Source organism: Lynx rufus, unplaced genomic scaffold (genome assembly GCF_022079265.1).
Source record: "Lynx rufus isolate CCGP_SWC_20201006 ecotype Redwood Valley unplaced genomic scaffold, mLynRuf1.p SCAF_3, whole genome shotgun sequence".
Taxonomy (NCBI): Eukaryota; Metazoa; Chordata; class Mammalia; order Carnivora; family Felidae; genus Lynx; species Lynx rufus.
The window spans coordinates 83,148,608-83,168,240 of record NW_025814845.1 but is presented as its reverse complement, the minus strand read 5'-3'; the positions used below and the strand labels follow the sequence as shown (position 1 = coordinate 83,168,240).

The 19,633-nt window shown below is 35.1% G+C and overlaps 1 protein-coding gene across 1 annotated transcript in view; it reads left to right on the top strand.

Annotated features, from left to right (window-relative positions):
- Nucleotides 1–17,623, top strand: part of SLC9B1 (solute carrier family 9 member B1) — a 56,683-nt gene extending 39,060 nt beyond the window's left edge. The window contains exons 6-11 of the mRNA XM_047091425.1: nt 3,592–3,767; nt 8,241–8,347; nt 9,184–9,333; nt 14,875–14,983; nt 15,556–15,692; nt 17,342–17,623. Coding sequence (XP_046947381.1) covers nt 3,592–3,767; nt 8,241–8,347; nt 9,184–9,333; nt 14,875–14,983; nt 15,556–15,692; nt 17,342–17,554 — 892 coding nt within the window. The 3' untranslated portion in view covers nt 17,555–17,623. The remainder of the gene's footprint in view (nt 1–3,591; nt 3,768–8,240; nt 8,348–9,183; nt 9,334–14,874; nt 14,984–15,555; nt 15,693–17,341) is intronic.
- Nucleotides 17,624–19,633: the final 2,010 nt, after the last annotated feature.

Sequence of the window (19,633 nt, the reverse complement as noted above, 5' to 3'; positions counted from 1 at the left end):
ATACTATATTCAGCAAACCACATGTAAAACTTTTATGATATTAAATTTGGCAATTATTTCTGAATATGACACAAAAAGCACAGGCAACAAATATGAAAATAGATGAGACTGCATGAAACTTAAGAATTTCAACACAGCAAAGGAAACAAAATGGAAAGAGTACACGGAATGGGAGAAAATAATTGCAAACTATATCTGAAAAGGTCAATGTTCAGAATATATAAACAACTCCTACAACTCAACAATAATAATGGACTTAATAGTGGGCAATGGACTTGAATAGAAATTTCTCCAAAGAAAATATACAAATAGCCAACAAGCATATGAAAGTACTCAATATCTGTAATCATTAGAGAAATGCAAATCAAAACCACAATGAGATATAAGCTCACACCTATTAGGATGATCATTATCAAAAAACAAAAACAAAATAGGGGCACCTGGCTGGCTCAGTCAGAAGAGCATGCAACCCTTATCTTGGTGATGTAAGTTCGAACCCCATAATGGGTGTAGAGATTACTTAAAATCTTAAAAAAAAAAAAAAACAGAAAATAACACAAAATAAAGATTGGCACAGATGTGGAAAAATGAGAACCATTGTGCTCTGTTGTTGGAAATATAAAACAAGCAGTTGCTGTGGAAAACAGGTTGGAAGTTCCTTAAAAAAAAAAACAAAAATAGAATTACCATCTAATCCAGTAATCCACTTTTGGGTATATATACAAAAGAATTGAAAGCAAGATCTTAGAGATATTTCCACATCCATGTTTATTGGAACATTATTCACAAAGTCAAGAAGTGGAAGCAGCCCACACTGACAGATGAATGGATGAAGAAAATGTGGTATATACCTAAAATGGAATATTATTTACCTGTAAAATATAGATAGAAATCCTGTCACATTCTACATCATAGATGAACCTTGAGGACATTATGCTGAGATAAATAAGCCAGGACAAATGCTGTATGATTCCACTGATCTGTTTAGAGTAGTCAAAATCCTGGTAACAGATAGTAGTATGATGGTTGCCGGGGGCTTGGGTGAGGGAGAAAGGAAGGGGAGTTATTTAATGGATATAAAGTTTTAGTTTTGTAAGACAAAAAAGTTCTGGAGATCCGTTATACAACAATGTGAATATAGTTAACAGTACTGAACTATGCCTTAAAAATAGTTTAGAGGGTAAATTTTATGTGTTTCTTGCCACAATTAAAAACATTTTTTTAATCCTAGTACTAGGTCAAAGACTGATCTTAGATCAGTATGTCTTAGAATGGGATCCAGGCAGGGGCACCTGGGTGGCTCAGTCAGTTAATTGCCACTTCTTGATTTTGCCTCAGGTCATGATCACACAGTTCATGGGATCAAGCCCCACGTGAATCATTTCATCAGGCTTGTGCAGACAGCACGAATTCTCTTTCTCCTCTCTCTGCCCCCCAGCCGGCTCACCTGTGCAACCTCTCTCAAAATAAACAAAGAAAAAAAAATGAGAGCCAGGCATCAGTGTTTCTAAAAGTACCCAAGTAGGGGCGCCTGGGTGGCGCAGTCGGTTAAGCGTCCGACTTCAGCCAGGTCACGATCTCGCGGTCCGTGAGTTCGAGCCCCGCGTCGGGCTCTGGGCTGATGGCTCAGAGCCTGGAGCCTGTTTCTGATTCTGTGTCTCCCTCTCTCTCTGCCCCTCCCCCGTTCATGCTCTGTCTCTCTCTGTCCCAAAAATAAATAAACGTTGAAAAAAAAAATTAAAAAAAAATAAATAAATAAAAGTACCCAAGTACATAGTAGGCAACTTCTAAGATTATTCCCAGTAATCCCTGCTATCTAACATTTTACACCTTTGTGTAATACCCTCTTCTTGAATATGGGCTGGACTTACCTGACTTGCTTCTAATGGACAAAATACAATGGAAATGATAGGATGTCAATTCTAAAATTAGGTCATGCGAAGACCATGGCTTCTACTTTGCATGTTTTCTCTTCCATTCTCTTTTAATTGCTTATCGTGGGGGAAACCAGCTGCCGTACTGTGAGTGGCCTGTTAAGAAGCTCCCATAACAAAAGATTGAAAGCCTGCCAACAGCCATGCGAGTAAAATTGGAAGCAGATCTTCTACACATTTCATGAGGACCTTGATGCAGAGGCATCCAGCTAAGCCACACCCAGATTCCTGACCCACAGAAGTGTGATAATAAGTGTTTGTTGTTTTAAGCAATGAAACTTGGGGATAATTTGTTGAGCAGCTACAGATAAATAATATACCAGGTGATTCAAATGTGCGGGAAAGTTCAGAAACAACTGAACTAGGCAAATAAGTTTTCAGAGAATTCTAGGCTCTCTCATTCGGAAAGACTGTACAGTCAGAGGCAAAGGCACTAAACTGTCAGACCCTCACATCAGTCAGTAATTGACAGGAGCTGTTTGGAAGAAGGAGTGGGAGGTAAACCTCCTTAGCACCCCCAAGTAAGCTCTTCTAAGCAGGGGAAGGCTGCTAGAAAGCTGCAGGTGTTGGGGGTTAGCAGCCAACAGCAGCAGCTGGGGGATGTGTGCACTGGCCTGGTAAACGGTTTCTGCTGGGGCACCAAGAACATCTCTACACAAGGTATATATTTCAGTCCTTATAAAGTTAATGTGGCAGAGATGAGGTAAAGTACTAAATAGGATATACCAACAAAGATGTTCTGAGCAGGAGTTTTCCCATTCCTCATGCAAGTTATCATCCACACTCATTGTTCCTTCTTTGGGGCAGGCATCTCTGTTCTTTATTGACTTGCTCAAGAATTAGAAGTAGGATGGAGAGTACATTTGTCTGGCCATTGTTACAGTGCCATTCCAAATAATCACCTGTTGGATTTCTTCAGAGATCCCTCCTGCTCCTAGCATCTGCCGTTTCTGGGCTTGGAGCATTTTTAGATGTATACCATATCGGGGTGCCTGGGTGGCTCAGTCAGTTAAGCATCCAACTTCGGATCAGGTCATGATCTCACAGTTTGTGAGTTTGAGCCCTGTGTCGGGCTCTGTGCTGACAGCTCAGAGCCTGGAGCCTGCTTCAGATTCTGTGTCTCCCTCTCTCTCTGCCCCTCCCTTGCTCCTGCTCTGTCTCTCTCTCTGTCTCAAAAATAAGTAAGCATTAAAACAATTTTTTCAAGTATACCATATCTTTTGTAGCAATGTTTACTCACACACACTTGGCTTATAATTTCTTTCTTCAATCTTAAACTGTCTTTTATCTTCCTGGGCTATATGTATTTCCTTGTCCATTGAGGATTCTCCTCCTTTTTTTTTTTTTTTCTTTCTAGTTAGGTTATGAGTTTTCCTATTATTTTTACATCTTCATCTCAAAGGATTTAGGGATGAAGGTAGAGACAATTTGTGCCCAAACCAACATCTTGAATGAAATCTCTATAAACTTCTAGGCAGCACTAAAAAATGTGTGAAAAATTTTTACCACTATTAAATGACGTTGCCCCAAAAGCAGAATTTTTACTTTTGAAGTTATTGTAAATCTGTAAAGGCTAATATATTTGTTGTAAAATTTAATATAAACCACTTTTGTTAAAATGATGTTTTAAAATTGATTTTCAAAGTCTTTCTATTAGTTTTGTAGTAGGCGCTGTCTCTCCTGCTGTTGTTGTCCCTTCCATGCTACTTTTGCAAGAAAATGGATATGGTATTAAGAAAGGCATTCCAACCTTACTAATAGCTGCTAGCAGTTTGGATGACATCATCGCAATCACTGGATTCAGTGCGTGCTTGAGCATAGCCTTCTCCTCAGGTAAACAAAATACAACTGCCACATCATTCACAGCCTTTTCTGGTTCTTTTAAACAAGACTTCTGGCTTTCCTCCTTATTAAAATTTATTTATTTTTACATGTATCGTCTTTTTGTTCTTCATAGAAAGTTCATTCTAGAGCAGGGAAGAAACTTCAATGGACTGAGAAACCACTATTTAATACAAACACTATTTAATAACCATAGATTTAAATTAATCTGACAACCCATATTATCATATTTCCGTTCATGTTGCTTTGGAAATTTTATCAGTTTTCAATAGAAATTTTTAAGCAGCAATATTATTAGTACTGCTAATATATTTAATATATATTTCTCAAGTGTACCTTTTGGGCCATCATTATAAATAGCTGGTTGCTCTATTACTAAGACATCTTAAATATATAGAGTATGGACAACTGTGTGCCTTTTTGGTAGTGGTAGGACAAGATCTGCAGCACCTCTGAATCCCAAGGTAATATTTGATCTTGAATGTCACTCTGCACAAATTGTGAAAGTAAATGTTTCCACGTTTAGTAATGCTTTAGTTATTCGCAATGTTTGAAATTCAGTCTTCTGTTTTATTGAAGCACCAAAATATTTAAGTTGAAAAGTAATATGTACAGTTTATCTTAAAATCAAGACCTAAATAAATAAGAAGGGAAAAAAAGGAAAAGATAAACTCTGCAGCATATCCTCAGGAATAATAACTCTTTTTAAAAAATTAATTTATTTAAATTCAAGTTAGTTAACATACAGTGTAGTATTGGTTTCAGGAGGAGAACCCAGTATTTCCTTACTTACATATGACACCCAGTGTTCATCCCAACTAGTGCCCTCCTTAATGCCCATCACCCATTTAGTCCATCCCCCCCACCCACTTTCCCTCCAGCAACCCTGTTTGTTCTCTGTATTTAAGAGTCTCGTATGGTTTGCCTCTGTCTCTGTTTTTCTCTCATTTTTCCTTCCTTTCCCCTATGTTCATCTGTTGTGTTTCTTACATTCTACCTGAGTGAAATCATATATTTGTCTTTCTCTGACTGACTTACAATAACTCTTTTGATATAAATCCACCCAGACTTCTCTTTCTCCCTTTCTCTATCTCTTTCTCTCTCTGTCTTCCATCCCAATATTCCTATAAAATTATAAGAATTGGCCATACTTTCTTGTAACCTGAGTTGTTTTGCCCTTTGCTGTATATCACTAACAAGTTTCTTTTCAGTAAGTATATTTCCATGACCTTTTTTTTTTTTTTTTTCAACGTTTATTTATTTTTGGGACAGAGAGAGACAGAGCATGAACGGGGGAGGGGCAGAGAGAGAGGGAGACACAGAATCGGAAACAGGCTCCAGGCTCCGAGCCATCAGCCCAGAGCCTGACGCGGGGCTCGAACTCACGGACCGCGAGATCGTGACCTGGCTGAAGTCGGACGCCTAACCGACTGCGCCACCCAGGCGCCCCTCCATGACCTTTTAAATGGTTGTGTAATTTTCTTTTGGCTGTATCATACTTAACCTGTTGAAAATTGAAGTTGACTCCAATATTTACTGTTAAAATAATGCATGGTTGAATGTCTTATAGCTAAATAGTTGTACCTAATCTTAATATTTTCATAATCTCAAAAGTGGAATTGTTGAGATAAAAGTATATATAGTTATAAGCTTTCTGACATATATTACCACAATGTCATGTCCTAGCAGGGTAAAAAACCTTGCTACTTTCTCTTCACCTTCTTCAAAACTAGGTATTACTAGCTTTTTATACCTTTGTTAATTTGATAGGTGAAAAGCGAGGCTTCTTTAAATGGAGTGCTTTGAATACTAGTGGTATTTTAAAATATTCAAGTTTATTGGCCATTGGCATCTTGGAATGTTTTATAAATTGCTTTTCTTGAAATCCTTTGCTTTTGTCTTACAGGTGTGTTCATCTTTCGTTGTTTTTGATTTGTCAAGATTCTGCATAAAATTAGGAATGATAACCTATACTCTATAGTTATCGACATTTGTAATTTTACTTAAACTTTATCTTTTTTTTGTTTGCAATTCAGAATTTTAAAATTTTTATTGTCAAATCTGGAAATCTTTACCTTCATGACAAGTATCAGTAATTGTTTCAAAAAATATTTTTTGTGCTCCTCTTCCATTGTGCCAACAGCTGTGCCAAATACTGAGGATAAACACTGAACGACAATATTAACTTTTGTTGAGTAATTGCTTTGATACTTGCTCCAAGTTCCATAGATATTTTCACTCATTTAATAGTCACAATGGTACTATGTTCATTTTACAGAATAGGAAACCAAGGAACAGAGGTTAAGTAACTTGGTCAAAGTCACAGACCCAAAACTGGAAACCCAGTTTTCACTGGGATGCAACCCCATACCCACACTTTTAAGTACTATTCTATACTATTTGACACAGCAGAGAAGCCCATGTGGCTCATGTTCTCAAGGAGTTTGTGTTAAACAAAAAATTACAAAATGTGATAAATAGTAGATAGTATGCGGTGCTACACAGCATGCTACAGGAGATCACACCTAATTTGAGGAGGACAGAAAAAGTGAATAACCAAGCAGTTACATGCTTAGAAAATCTTCTCTTGACTCATGACTGTATAAACTGTCACTTAAAATGTTAAGGACTTTCAGGATTTTATTTATACGTTAGATCTTCAATACATCTATATTTTGGAATATCGTAGATATGGAGACCTCATCTTATTAGGTCTGGGTCAGTTGGCCTTTTTATCATTATATAATGTTCTTCTTTATCTCTTGTGACTTTTTTGTATTTGACTTAAATTTTATTTTGTTTGATATAAGTATAACCACCCTGCTGTCTTTTGGTTACCATTTGCATGGAATATCTTTTTCTATCCTTATAAAAACTCAAAGTGATAACTTAATTTCAATCACATATGAAAATTCTAATCCTTTACATCTCACCCTCTTCACTGTGTAATCCATGTCACAAATTAAATCTTTTTATGTTGTATATCCATTAACAGTCTTACGGTTATATTCATGTCTTTATCTTAAATTCTGTAACAGAACTGAAAGTGATTAACTCACCACTGTTACAGTATTACAGGATTCTGAATTCATCTATGGTATTTACCTTTACCAAAGATTTATATTTGTGTGCTTTTGTATTGATAAATCCTTTTACTTCCACTTGAAGATTCCCTCTAACATTTCTTGTAAGTCAGGTGTAGTGGTGATGAACTCCTTCAACTTTTGTTTATCTAAGTCTTAATTTTTTATTCATTTTGAAAGGTAATTTTGTAGAATAATATTCTTGATTGGCAGTTTTTTTTTTTCTTTCAGCACTTTGAATTTATCATCCCACCCTCTTCTGGTCGTTTTAAGGTTTCCACTCTGAAATCCTCTGATAATCTTCCAGGAGCTTCCTTCTACATGATCAGTCACTTTTCTCTTACTGCAACTTCTTAATTGGTCTGTGGAGTTCCATTAAGGCTTTTGGACTGTATGTTGTTAACTTGATGCCTCTGTGAGGGAACAAGGTTCTGGGGCTTCCCAATCTACTATCTTATTGTTGTCACCCTGCATTTCTATAATTTTTTAATAAAGAACATTTCTAAATGCACACACACACACACACATATATATATACACACACACACACACACCTTATTGAGCTAAATACACATAGCATAACAACTTTTTTGTGACTCAGGATCTTTTTTAAAACTTATTACTCTAAACTGCAGATATGGGTACATAAAGTATATTAGAAACTCAATTGACTCCTGACTCGAATATTCCTAGGATTGATCCTGTAATAAATCTTCTGTTGTTGTTAAATTTTTCTTTTCATTTTTAGATTTCTTTTTTTTTTTTCAACGTTTATTTATTTTTGGGACAGAGAGAGACAGAGCATGAACGGGGGAGGGGCAGAGAGAGAGGGAGACACAGAATCGGAAACAGGCTCCAGGCTCCGAGCCATCAGCCCAGAGCCTGATGTGGGGCTCGAACTCCCGGACCGCGAGATCGTGACCTGGCTGAAGTCGGACGCTTAACCGACTGCGCCACCCAGGCGCCCCTCATTTTTAAGTCATTTGTTTCTTTGTCATAATAGTATATTGGAGAAGAAACATGTACTAGGTGCCAGAAGTGTTCCTTTGTCCATTTCTGTCCATTCTTCCACTTCACTTGGTCTTTCAGGTTGTATGTGTAGGTGAGCCACATTATGGCTTATTACTTCTTTGTTTTCTGGCCTATATTTTCAATGAACATTTCTGAATTGTGTGTATTTATTAAATTATTTGACAATATATAATTTATCAAACAAATCATATATTTTCAAGTATGTGAATATTAAAGGACCATTTTTGTATATTTGTTCTGGAAAATATGTGCCTTTCTTTATGAAACCACCTAGATTTGATCCTCTGATATGTGAAGTATGTGAAAATATTTCTGTATGAAATGTTTCCTTTATTGTGTGTCCTTACAGGCAGTGTACTTAAAAATATCCTCGCCTCTTTCCGGGACATACTTATTGGTGTGCTGGCAGGAGCTATTTTGGGAATTTTTGTTCGATATTTTCCAAGTGAAGATCAGGTAAATAAAAAGTTTATTTTTTAGAAGTATACTATTAGATATTTCTTTTAAAAATTTGAACTTTTGGAAGAGCCATAAACAGTTAAATGTAAGATTTAATTCTCCTTTCCCCAAAATAGCCTCCAATGCCTACTCTCTGCTTAAAATGGAGCACAGCTGTGATTGATACAAGTCAATGGTCTTGACTAGAGTCTCTGCTTCCTAATTTGGCAAATAAGAATATCAGAAAAGTGTACTTAACCCAGAGTACCTTTTCAATTCCACCACCCCTTTATTCATTGAATTGCCTGTTGACCCCTGACAATTTTCCCTAATGATTTTTCCCTCCAATTTTCCATTGAACATTTTTGGGGAAATAGATTGCCATTTATCTCTGCATGTTTTCTAACTTAAATTCACTCCCACTTCCTTTGGCTAAGGCAACTCTATTAAACTCAACCCTTTCCTCCGCCAAAGGATATGCCATTACTCTTGTATTTCTGTAACTTCCATCTTAATTTCCCCTTAACAATTGTCTTAGCTAAAGAGATATTAAAATATATAGAACTACATAAGGGTCTCTTTCCTTTCTTCTTCACTTACAGCTGAAGTATTATAGCCATTTTACTGACATTAGTATCAGAGATGTGGCAGAGGATAAAATGTAATAATTACAAATTTTTTCACTTGGTACCAAATCTGCTAAAATATTTGGTGGTGAAGAATGTAAAAATTTTAGATATTATTTAATATAACATATAGAGACATGATATCAAAAGATCAATAATCAATGATAGAAGATGTAAATATTGTATTATGTATTAAATGTAAATTAATTTCTAAATATCTAATTCTAGACAAAACTTTCAGTGAAGAGAGCATTCCTTATTTTGAGTATGTGTGTTTCCGCTGTCTTGGGCAGCCATCATATTGGTTTACATGCAGCTGGAGGATTATTCACACTAGCGTTGTCTTTTGTTGCTGGGGTAAATTGGTCCACGGAAAAGGTGAATATTTTTAACACATTTTTTAAGATAAATTAACTGGGTTTTTTTTACATCATAATAGACATTTAGAAAATCTCTTTGTTCTAGTTGGAAGATGTTCCAGAAGTTTGTGTCTTCAAGAAAGTGTATAAATCAATCAAGGAAATAAAATATTTAGGAAAGGGACCTGGAAATACAGTAAAATGAAGTCATAAGTTGAGCTATCACATCAGGCTGCTTTCTTTTACCCAAGTTTTATGCGATATGATTAAATAACTTTTATTTATTTAATTTCTTTTCTTTAATTAAATTTAAATTATTTAAATTACTTAATTTAGTGTTATTATTTTATTTATGTATTTAATTATTTTATTTTATTATTTATTCATTAAAATTTTATACAGTTAATACATGAAAAATGCTTGTAAAAGATTAAAACAATGCAAAAGGCCCACACATATAATAAAATATAAGACTCCTTTTCCCCTACCACTCCCAAATATCATACTCCTCTTCCCAGATTTAATCATTTCCTTTAATCTGTTCTCTATTTGTACATTTAGATCATTTCCATTTTGTTATTATAAACAGTGCTGCCATAAACAATCCTGTTCATGTGTCCTTTTGCAAATACGCAAGCACTTCCATAAAAATAGATTCCTAGAAACATAATTGCAGAATTTAGAAATGGAACATTTCTATTTTGATGGGTAGTGCAAAATATTCCTTCAAAGAATTTAAACAATCTGATGGGTAAGAAATGATATAACATTCTTATTCTTTGTTTACATTTTTCACATTAGTAGTGCAGTAAACTTCTCTTTATATATTCTTTTTTAACTACCTATTCATCTTCTTTGACCATTTTTAATTGATTTATTTGCCTTTTGTTCCTAATTTATAGTTTCTTTATATCTTAATGCTGCTAATCCTTTGTTACGCATATATTGCATATAATTTTTGCTTATTTTCAACTTTGTTACGTCTTTTGTATAGTCAGACCTGTCCATTTTTCTTTTTTGTTTTGGATGCTATATCTTGTTTAAGAAGGATATCTTCACCCAAGATTATAAGATTGTATACACAATATCTTCCATATTATCATCTAATATTTTGTTAGTTTTTATTTGTTTTATTTTTGCATTTGGTTCTTTAATTCATCTGGAATTTATTTTTTTAAATGCTGTTAAGGATATATGTGTGTGTGTTTATAAATATGTATACATATGCATATACTATATATCTACGGACACATATATATGCACACAAACTGGACAGGCATTTTTTGCTAAATTATGTACTGACTGATCCATTAATTATTCAATAATTTTTAAGTGCCTCTTTTACCATGAGCTAAACTCTCACGTTATACACACACACACATACAAGTTCATTTCTGGAATCTATTCAATCCTATTTATCTAGTTCTCTGCCAGTACCACTCTATTTTAAATCACTATAGTTTTATGTCTCAAAATCTAATATGGAAGATTCCCTCTCATTGTACTTTTTTTTTTTAACTTTTTTAACGTTTATTTATTTTTGAGACAGAGAGAGACAGAGCATGAACGGGGGAGGGGCAGAGAGAGAGGGAGACACAGAATCGGAAGCAGGCTCCAGGCTCCAAGCCATCAGCCCAGAGCCCGACGCGGGGCTCGAACTCACGAACCGCGAGATCGTGACCTGAGCTGAAGTTGGACGCTTAACCGACTGAGCCACCCAGGCGCCCCCATTGTACTTATTTTTAAAGTATTTCTTTTTTTTTTAATTTTAAAAAATTTTTTTATTTTTTAAAATTAACATCCAAATTAGTTAGGATATAGTGCAACAATGATTTCAGGAGTAGATTCCTTAGTGCCCCTTACCCATTTAACCCATCCCCTCCTGCCACAACCCCTACAGTAACCCTCAGTTTGTTCTAAATATTTATGAGTCTCTTCTGTTTTGTCCCCCTCCCTGTTTTTATATTATTTTTTGTTTCCCTTCCCTATGTTCATCTGCTTTGTCTCTTAAAGTCCTCATGTGAGTGAAGTCATCTGATTTTTGTCTTTCTCTGACTAATTTCACTTAGCATAATACCCTCCAGTTCCATCCACGTAGTTGCAAATGGCAAGATTTCATTCTTTTTGATTGCTGAGTAATACTCCATTGTATATATATACCACATCTTCTTTATCCATTCTTCCATCAATGGACATTGGGCTCTTTCCATACTTTGGCTATTGTTGATAGTGCTGCTATAAACATGGGAGTGCATGTGTCCCTTCGAAACAGCACACCTGTATCTCTTGGATAAATGACTAGTAGTGCAATTGCTGGGTCATAGGGTAGTTCTATTTTTAGTTTTTTGAGGAACCTCCATACTGTTTTCCAGAGTGGCTGCACCAGCTTGCATTGCCACCAACAATGCAAAAGAGATCCTCTTTCTCCACATCCTCGCCAACATCTGTTGTTGCCTGAGTTATTAATGTTAGCCATTCTGACAGGTGTGAGGTGGTATCTCATTGTGGTTTTGATTTGTATTTCCCAGATGATGAGTGATGTGGAGCATTTTTTTCATGTGTCGATTGGCCATCTGGATGTCTTCTTTGGAGAAGTGTCTATTCATGTCTTTGGCCCATTTCTTCACTGGATTGTTTGTTTTTTAGGTGTTGAGTTTGATAAGTTCTTTATAGATTTTGGATACTAACCATTTATCTGATATGTCATTTGCAAATACCTTCTCCCATTCTGTCAGTTGCCTTTTAGTTTTGCTGATTATTTCCTTCGCTGTGCAGAAGCTTTTTATTTTGATGAGGTCCCAGTAGTTCATTTTTGCTTTTGTTTCCCTTGCCTCTGGAGACATGTTGAATAAGAAGTTGATGGGGCCAAGATCAAAGAGGTTTTTGCCTGCTTTCTTCTTGAGGATTTTGATGGCTTCCTGTCTCACATTTAGGTCTTTCGTGCATTTTGAGTTTATTTTTGCTTATGGTATAAGAAAGTGGTTCGGGGGGCGCCTGGGTGGCGCAGTCGGTTAAGCGTCCGACTTCAGCCAGGTCACGATCTCGCGGTCCGTGAGTTCGAGCCCCGCGTCGGGCTCTGGGCTGATGGCTCGGAGCCTGGAGCCTGTTTCCGATTCTGTGTCTCCCTCTCTCTCTGCCCCTCACCCGTTCATGCTCTGTCTCTCCCTGTCCGAAAAATAAATAAACGTTGAAAAAAAAAAATTTAAAAAAAAGAAAGTGGTTCGGATTCATTCTTCTGCATGTCGCTGTCCCGTTTTCCCAGCACCACTTGCTGAAGAGACTGTCTTTATTCCATTGGATATTCTTTCCTGTTTTGTCAAAGATTAGTTGGCCATACGTTTGAGGGTCCATTTCTGGGTTCTCTATTCTGTTCCATTGATCTGAGTGTCTGTTCTTGTGCCAGTACCATACTGTCTTGATGATTACAGCTTTGTAGTATAGCTTGAAGTCTGGGATTGTGATGCCTCCTACTTTGGTTTTCTTAAAACTTTAAGATTGCTTTGGCTATTCGGGGTCTTTTCTGGTTCCATAGAAATTTTAGGATTATTTGTTCTAGCTCTGTAAAGAATGCTGGTGTTATTTTGATAGAGATTGCATTGAATATGTAGATTACTTTGGGTAGTATTGAGATTTTAATAATATTTTTTTTCTTATCCAGGAGCATGGAAATTTTTTCCATTTTTTTTGTGTCTTCTTCAATTTCTTTCACAAGCTTTCTATAGTTTTCAGCGTATAGATTTTTCACCTCTTTGGTTAGACTTATTCCTAGGTATTTTATGGTTTTTGGTGCAACTGTAAATGGGATTAAAGTATTTCTTGACTGCTCTTACACAAATTCTTTCTTAGATAAACTTTAGAATCAGCTTGAGAAGTTCCTGACCCCAAAATTATATTAACATTTTGTTTAGTATTGCAATAGTATCATAACTGTAAAATAAATTAAATGGTTAATAATAAGTTACAATTAAATAAATAAAATGAAAATTACTAAAATTCTTTTTTATATGATAAAAGAAATCAAAAAGTAAAGAATATGTTTTAAAAATTAAAAGTAACAACTAGGATAATGTGCCACCAAAAAGAAAGAGTAAAATTGTTTTTCTTTTTTTCCTTTTTTAAACTTTACTTTTATAAATCAGAAAGCCCAGTCATAAGGGGAATAGTTAGGAATATAGTTTATACCCAATACAAAGGATATGAAGGTTTTATGTGTCTTTAAAAAAAGATAAGCCCAGACTGAAACTAAAATCTCTTCATCCAGATTCCTTGAAACGAGCCAGGGTACTGTTGCATCAGTAGGGGACTTTGTTGTAACCACATAACTGGAGAAGTAGCCCTGGGAAGGGTTCATTCTCAGAAAGGAAAGTCAGGCAGGCAACCAAATAAGAGTCTGTATTATATGGGTTTGGTTTTGTTTTCAGGAAAAAATAACTTTGAAGTTTTCAACATGTGTCCTTTGGAAGCAGGCCTGACAGATTACTGACATTTTTTGCCTAGTAGCTTAGAACATATCAAGATTCACTTTCATGGGCCTGGGTCCCAAGATAATTGTTAGTGGAGGCCTTATAAACTCCCTTTTGAGAGCTGAAATGTTTGCATAATCTTGAGTACGTTCTTACCAGGCATGAGGTAGTGCTAGTTCTGTATTTGTTCCGTTACCTTACAAACAAAAGCTAGGGTTCTTACTGAAACATCAGAACATGTCTGGAACTCCAAAACCTTATTTGTTTCATGACAAGATTACCAAATATTTTTATTGAGTAACTTTGTAGATTTTTTTTCCAGTTTCAAGGAACATTTATTTCTATTTTACTTCTTTTTTTAAAGTTTTTATTTTAATTCCAGTTAGTTAGCATACAGTTGTTATATTAGTTTCAGGTTGTACAATATATTGTTTCAACAACTCCATATATCACTCAACGTTCATCACAAGTATACTCCTCAATCCGCATTACCTATTTCACCCACCCCCCACTCCCCTCCCCTCTGATAACCATCACTTTGTTCTCTATAATTCAGAGTCTGTTTCTTTGTCTCTCTCTCTCTCTCTTTTTTCTCTTTGCTCATTTGCTTTGTTTCTTAAATTCCACACAAGTGAAATTATACAGTATTTGTCTTTCTCTGACTTATTTCACTTAGCATTATGCTCTCTAGCTTCATCCATGTCGTTGCAAATGGCAAGATTTCATTCTTTTTTATGGCTGAATACTATTCCAGTGTGTGTGTGTGTGTGTGTGTGTGCGCGCGCACGCGTGTGCATGCGTGCGTGTGTGTATACGTACCACATCTTCTTTATCCATTCATCAATCGATGGGACACTTGGTCTGCTTCCATAACTTGGCTATTGTAAATAATGTTGCTATCAGCTTTGTAGATTTTTTAACCAAATTCTACTTAAGTGTTTGACTAAAACAATTCACCTACTCAATTTTTATTAAACTTTAACATTTCATCTACAAATAAGATATCTTAAGTTCAATAAATATTAAGACTTTAATTTCTAAAATGTAATCATTTTCATGTGTTACAATAACTAAAAATATATTGTTCTTTTCTACAGATTAGAGTCCAAAGAGTTATTAAAACTGTATGGTGTATTTTTCAACCCCTTCTTTTTGGTTTGGTTGGATCAGAAGTATCTGTTACATCTCTTAAATCAAATGCTATTGGTAAGAATAATTAGAGGCACAAAAAATATAAGATTTGAAAATATTTAAGAAAATTATGAACGATTTTTATTTTGTTTACAATATGTCTTTGAATGCTATGAGAACCTTCTTCAGAAACTCATACTGACACAGTTAATAACATATATTTGCTCTTATGTTACCCTGTGTGCTCTTTGCTACCAAAGACAGCCCTGAATATCTTTTCCTGAGTGACCTGAGGAAATGCAGGCTGGAATTCATTTCTGACAAAAAATATTATATACCATCAGCACCTTTTGAATACTTTATTTTATAGTGAAAGTTCAAAGTCTATTAACTCAGAATTAAATAAATGTAGTCTATCTTATCTTTCATGGTACCTCTAAAGTGCAAGATCATCTCTTGCACTTTACATAGAAGCTTCAATCATATTTTTATTTTTTATGATTATTATTTTAACTTAATAAAATGAAGACATAAAGAGGCAATAGTCTTAAAATGCTTTCAGTACTTCTGCAAATCACATCTCTAGGTATAAAGAACCATTTCTTCCCAAATATTTTATTATTTATGTTTGTTTTTATTTGTTGTAGGCATTTGTGTTGTTACCATGAGTTTGGCATTATTGGTTCGAATTTCTTGTACTTTTTTATTGATGTGTTTTGCTGGTTTTAGTTTTAAGGAGAAAATATTTATTGCTTTATCGTGGATCCCCAAAGCTACAGTCCAGGTAAGAACATATTAAGCCATTTTAATAATTTTTAATGTTTATGACTTTTTAATCCTAAATGAATAATGTTACTTTAATCACAAAATGTGGGCTACTAGCCTTACTTTTAAAAAGCTTCATTGATCACAACTACTTGTTGAAAATGATGTAATATTTTAAAATCTGTTTTAAATGCAATTCTTCTGAAGTTAAAAAGTGTACTTTTAATGACAAATACTTCCTAAACTTCTGAAACATTTTGTCCCTATGTTCCCAAAATATAAACTAAGAATATATCTGAATACTGGAATGTTTACATTTTGCTGAATATTGTAGAGCTAACTGTTACAACTTTAAAGTAGAAACACATTCTTTTAAAAATATATCTTTCCTACCCCTGCCACCCACTCCACCATACATGGATGCACATATATTATTTTTAATTATGCATTTAATTTGTATGGTTTTAATTAATGACTAAATCTCCCCACCAGACTATCTGGGAAAGACAAGGAATAGTGTCTGGTTTCCTTCCATTATATTTTCCCCAGCCCTTAACACAGTGCCTGGCATGCAGGAGGTATACAGTAAGCATTACTTATCTACAAGAATGAATGATGAGTGAGTGAATGAATGAAGGAGTGAATGAATGAATGAAAAGGGAGACCTTGTAGTTTTGCCCTCTGATTTAATGATATTCTGTTCCTACTCAAAGGTGTTGCTACTTATTGTTAGACCTTTTTTTTTTTTTTTTTTTTTTTTGGGGGACAGAGAGAGACAGAGCATGAACGGGGGAGGGGCAGAGAGAGAGGGAGACACAGAATCAGAAACAGGCTCCAGGCTCTGAGCCATCAGCCCAGAGCCCGACGCGGGGCTCGAACTCACGGACCGCGAGATCGTGACCTGGCTGAAGTCGGACGCTTAACCGACTGCGCCACCCAGGCGCCCCATAGACTTTTTAACGTGACAGCATAATGTCTTGATTTCCAGAGATTCTTTTTTCCATTGTTACCCCACCACAGAAGGTTGTGAATTTTCATACAACAAAATTTTCTGTGTCATGATTAAAAAAGCAGGTCCATGGGGCAAGACTGGCTGTTTTGAATACCATGTTACTTGTCTATAACATTAGGCAATTTACTTCCTAATCTCTCAGTGCCCACTTTGTAGATTCCACACCTCTTGTCAGTTTTACAATACACACTGCCTCCCAAGTAGGAAGAACAAGAAGAAGACAAGCAACAAAATCCTAGAGAACCATAAGAAACTTTAGTATTTTGTGTTGTCTTGTTACAGCCAAGAAACTAATCATCCATGATAAAGGCAAATAAACAAAACCCTGCTTCGTTTAAAACTCCTGAGGTTCTGCGAGTAATGTGAGCACTCAAAAAAGATACTTAAATGGGAAAGCTGAGATAATAAGAATACGAAACCAGCCCCCAAATGTCTGCACGCTGATTTGTCACTATTTCACTTTTCGTCCAGATATATTTACTAGGGAGAACATAAAATTGATGAGTAATTCATGAAAATTCCTCAGCACTTTAAGGCTCATCTCTTTTCTGATAGCCTACCACTAGGTTTTGCTTAACAGAACCATTAACTTTTATCATATAATAACTGTTTTAACATTTTTCTTTATGCCTCATCTTTTTGCCCTCTAAATGCAGGCTGTATTAGGTCCCCTGGCTCTAGAAACAGCAAGCATCAGCGCACCCCACTTGGAACCATATTCAAGGGATGTGATGACAATAGCATTTTTAGCCATCTTGATCACAGCTCCAAATGGAGCTTTAATTATTGGCATACTGGGTCCCAAAGTACTTGCACGCCATGATCCAAGCAAAATCAATGTGAAATTGACAAAATTAGATCTTCATTAAAAAGTTTATTTGCCATCACCTGCCTGCTTCTTTTAATAAATTATCTTACATGAGAGAAAAGTTAAAACATACAAGTGTGTGGAGATTGTACATAGAACCAAGGATTTAATAAATGTGTAATTTCATTACAGAGCTTTCCTATGATTTTTTATTCCAAGATTAATTTAATAAAAGCAATGTAAATGAATGACCTCTTAGTATTTATATATTTCAAGAACAAAATAAATCTGTAAATACTCTAGGAAAATTTAAAGCAATCCATCAGGCTGAATCTGCTGTTATATTACAAACTAAATACAATAAAAAATTAAATGAACCTAATGACAGAAAGGTAAGAATCTAAGCTTCCAAACAGAAGTAGAACTTATCATCAGTTTAGTAATTCATTCACTAAAAAGATCACCAGAAAAGGAAAATGCCAGGAATAAATCTACCAACTTTAAGTGGGTCAACAATATGTATTCTATATTCTGTTTTTAGTGACTATCTGAATAAGTGATATATTAAGTAAAAAAAAAAATAATAAATTTATATTACTTCTGCAGTATCCTTAAAATGACAAGTTTAATAGTTTTTTTTTAATATTTTTTCTTTTTTTAAGTTTATTTATTTTGAGAGAGGGGGTGCAGAGAGAGAAGAGAGAGAATCTCAAGCAGCCTCTTCACTGTCAGGGCAGAGCCCCATGCAACCCACAAACTGTGAGATCCTGACCTGAGCTGAAATCAAGAGTCAGGCACTTAACTAACTGAGCCACCCAAGCGCCCTGCAAGTTTAATTGGTTTTAAATTTTTGTAATGTTTTTGTTTATTTTTGAAGGAGAAAGAGAGACAGAGCATGAGTGGGGGAGGAGCAGAGAGAGAGGAAGACACAGTATTCGAAGCAGGCTCCAGGCTCCAAGCTGTCAGCACAGAGCCCGACGCGGGGCTCAAGCCACAAACTGTGAGATCATGACCTGAGCGGGAGTCGGACGCCTAACCGACTGAGCCACCCAGGCACCTCTTAATAGTTTTTAAATGAAATATTGTAGTATTTATTTACAGGTATAAAATTAAATCACAAATGGAGATAAACCATGATTTTTCAACTAGAATAAAATAAGGATTAAAGTCAGCCTACAGAAATGAAAGACTGATAGACTTGTCCATGTGAGATTTTCTTTTCCTTAGTAATACAGAATCTCCTTTCAATTCTGTCTGATGAAGTCAGCTATGCTTATATAGAACCCATCACAAGCAAAATGCAGTTTCAGTTTATTTCAAGTTTCTTTATTTTAAAGTTGGAAGGGTCATATAAAATCTTCTCAAATAGCCTTAGTGGAGCCTTCTTAGAAATCATTCAGACTTCTTTGGCAAAAACCAAATGCAGGAACTAGTCATTACTTGGTTTCTCTCTTCCCTCTTCTATATAATAAGTAAGGTATTAAAATAGCACAGAATGTGAAATTTACACATAAATTTGCAAAGTGAAGCAACTATAAGGCAACCAAAACTATGCATTTATTCCTATTAAGACTGGGACCTTTGGGGTGCGGAAAGGAAGAGGAATATGTAACTCTTGATCTCAGGGACATGAGGTACAGCCCAACGTGAAGTGTAGCAATTACTTAAAAAAAAAAATAAAAACTGGGACCTTTCACAAAATGGAACACTAAAACTGTCAAAATTTCAAACACACCTAGATAACTCTGGGAGGAGATAAAATAACTACTGTTCTAGTAGCATTTTCTTGTACATTTTTACAACTCAGCATAGACTTTGTGCCTCATTTTCAACTAAATTCCAATACTAAAATTCTAAAAATTTAAAATTCTAAACTTCTGCAATGTTATCACTAATGTTTAAATCATAAGGACATATCATTTTACTAGTAAGTAAATGAAAATATATTTATATTCACAAGATAGTATTTTACATTTATAAGATAATTAGATTTTAAAATAGGAAGTTGATCTTAATAAAAGAGAAAGGTACAATAAATAATTTTCAGAATGAGGAACTATGGGGTTTTTTTAACTAAGAAAACTATCATTTTTGTGATTTATAGATTTTTTTTCTTAAGTATTAAATTTAATATTTATAT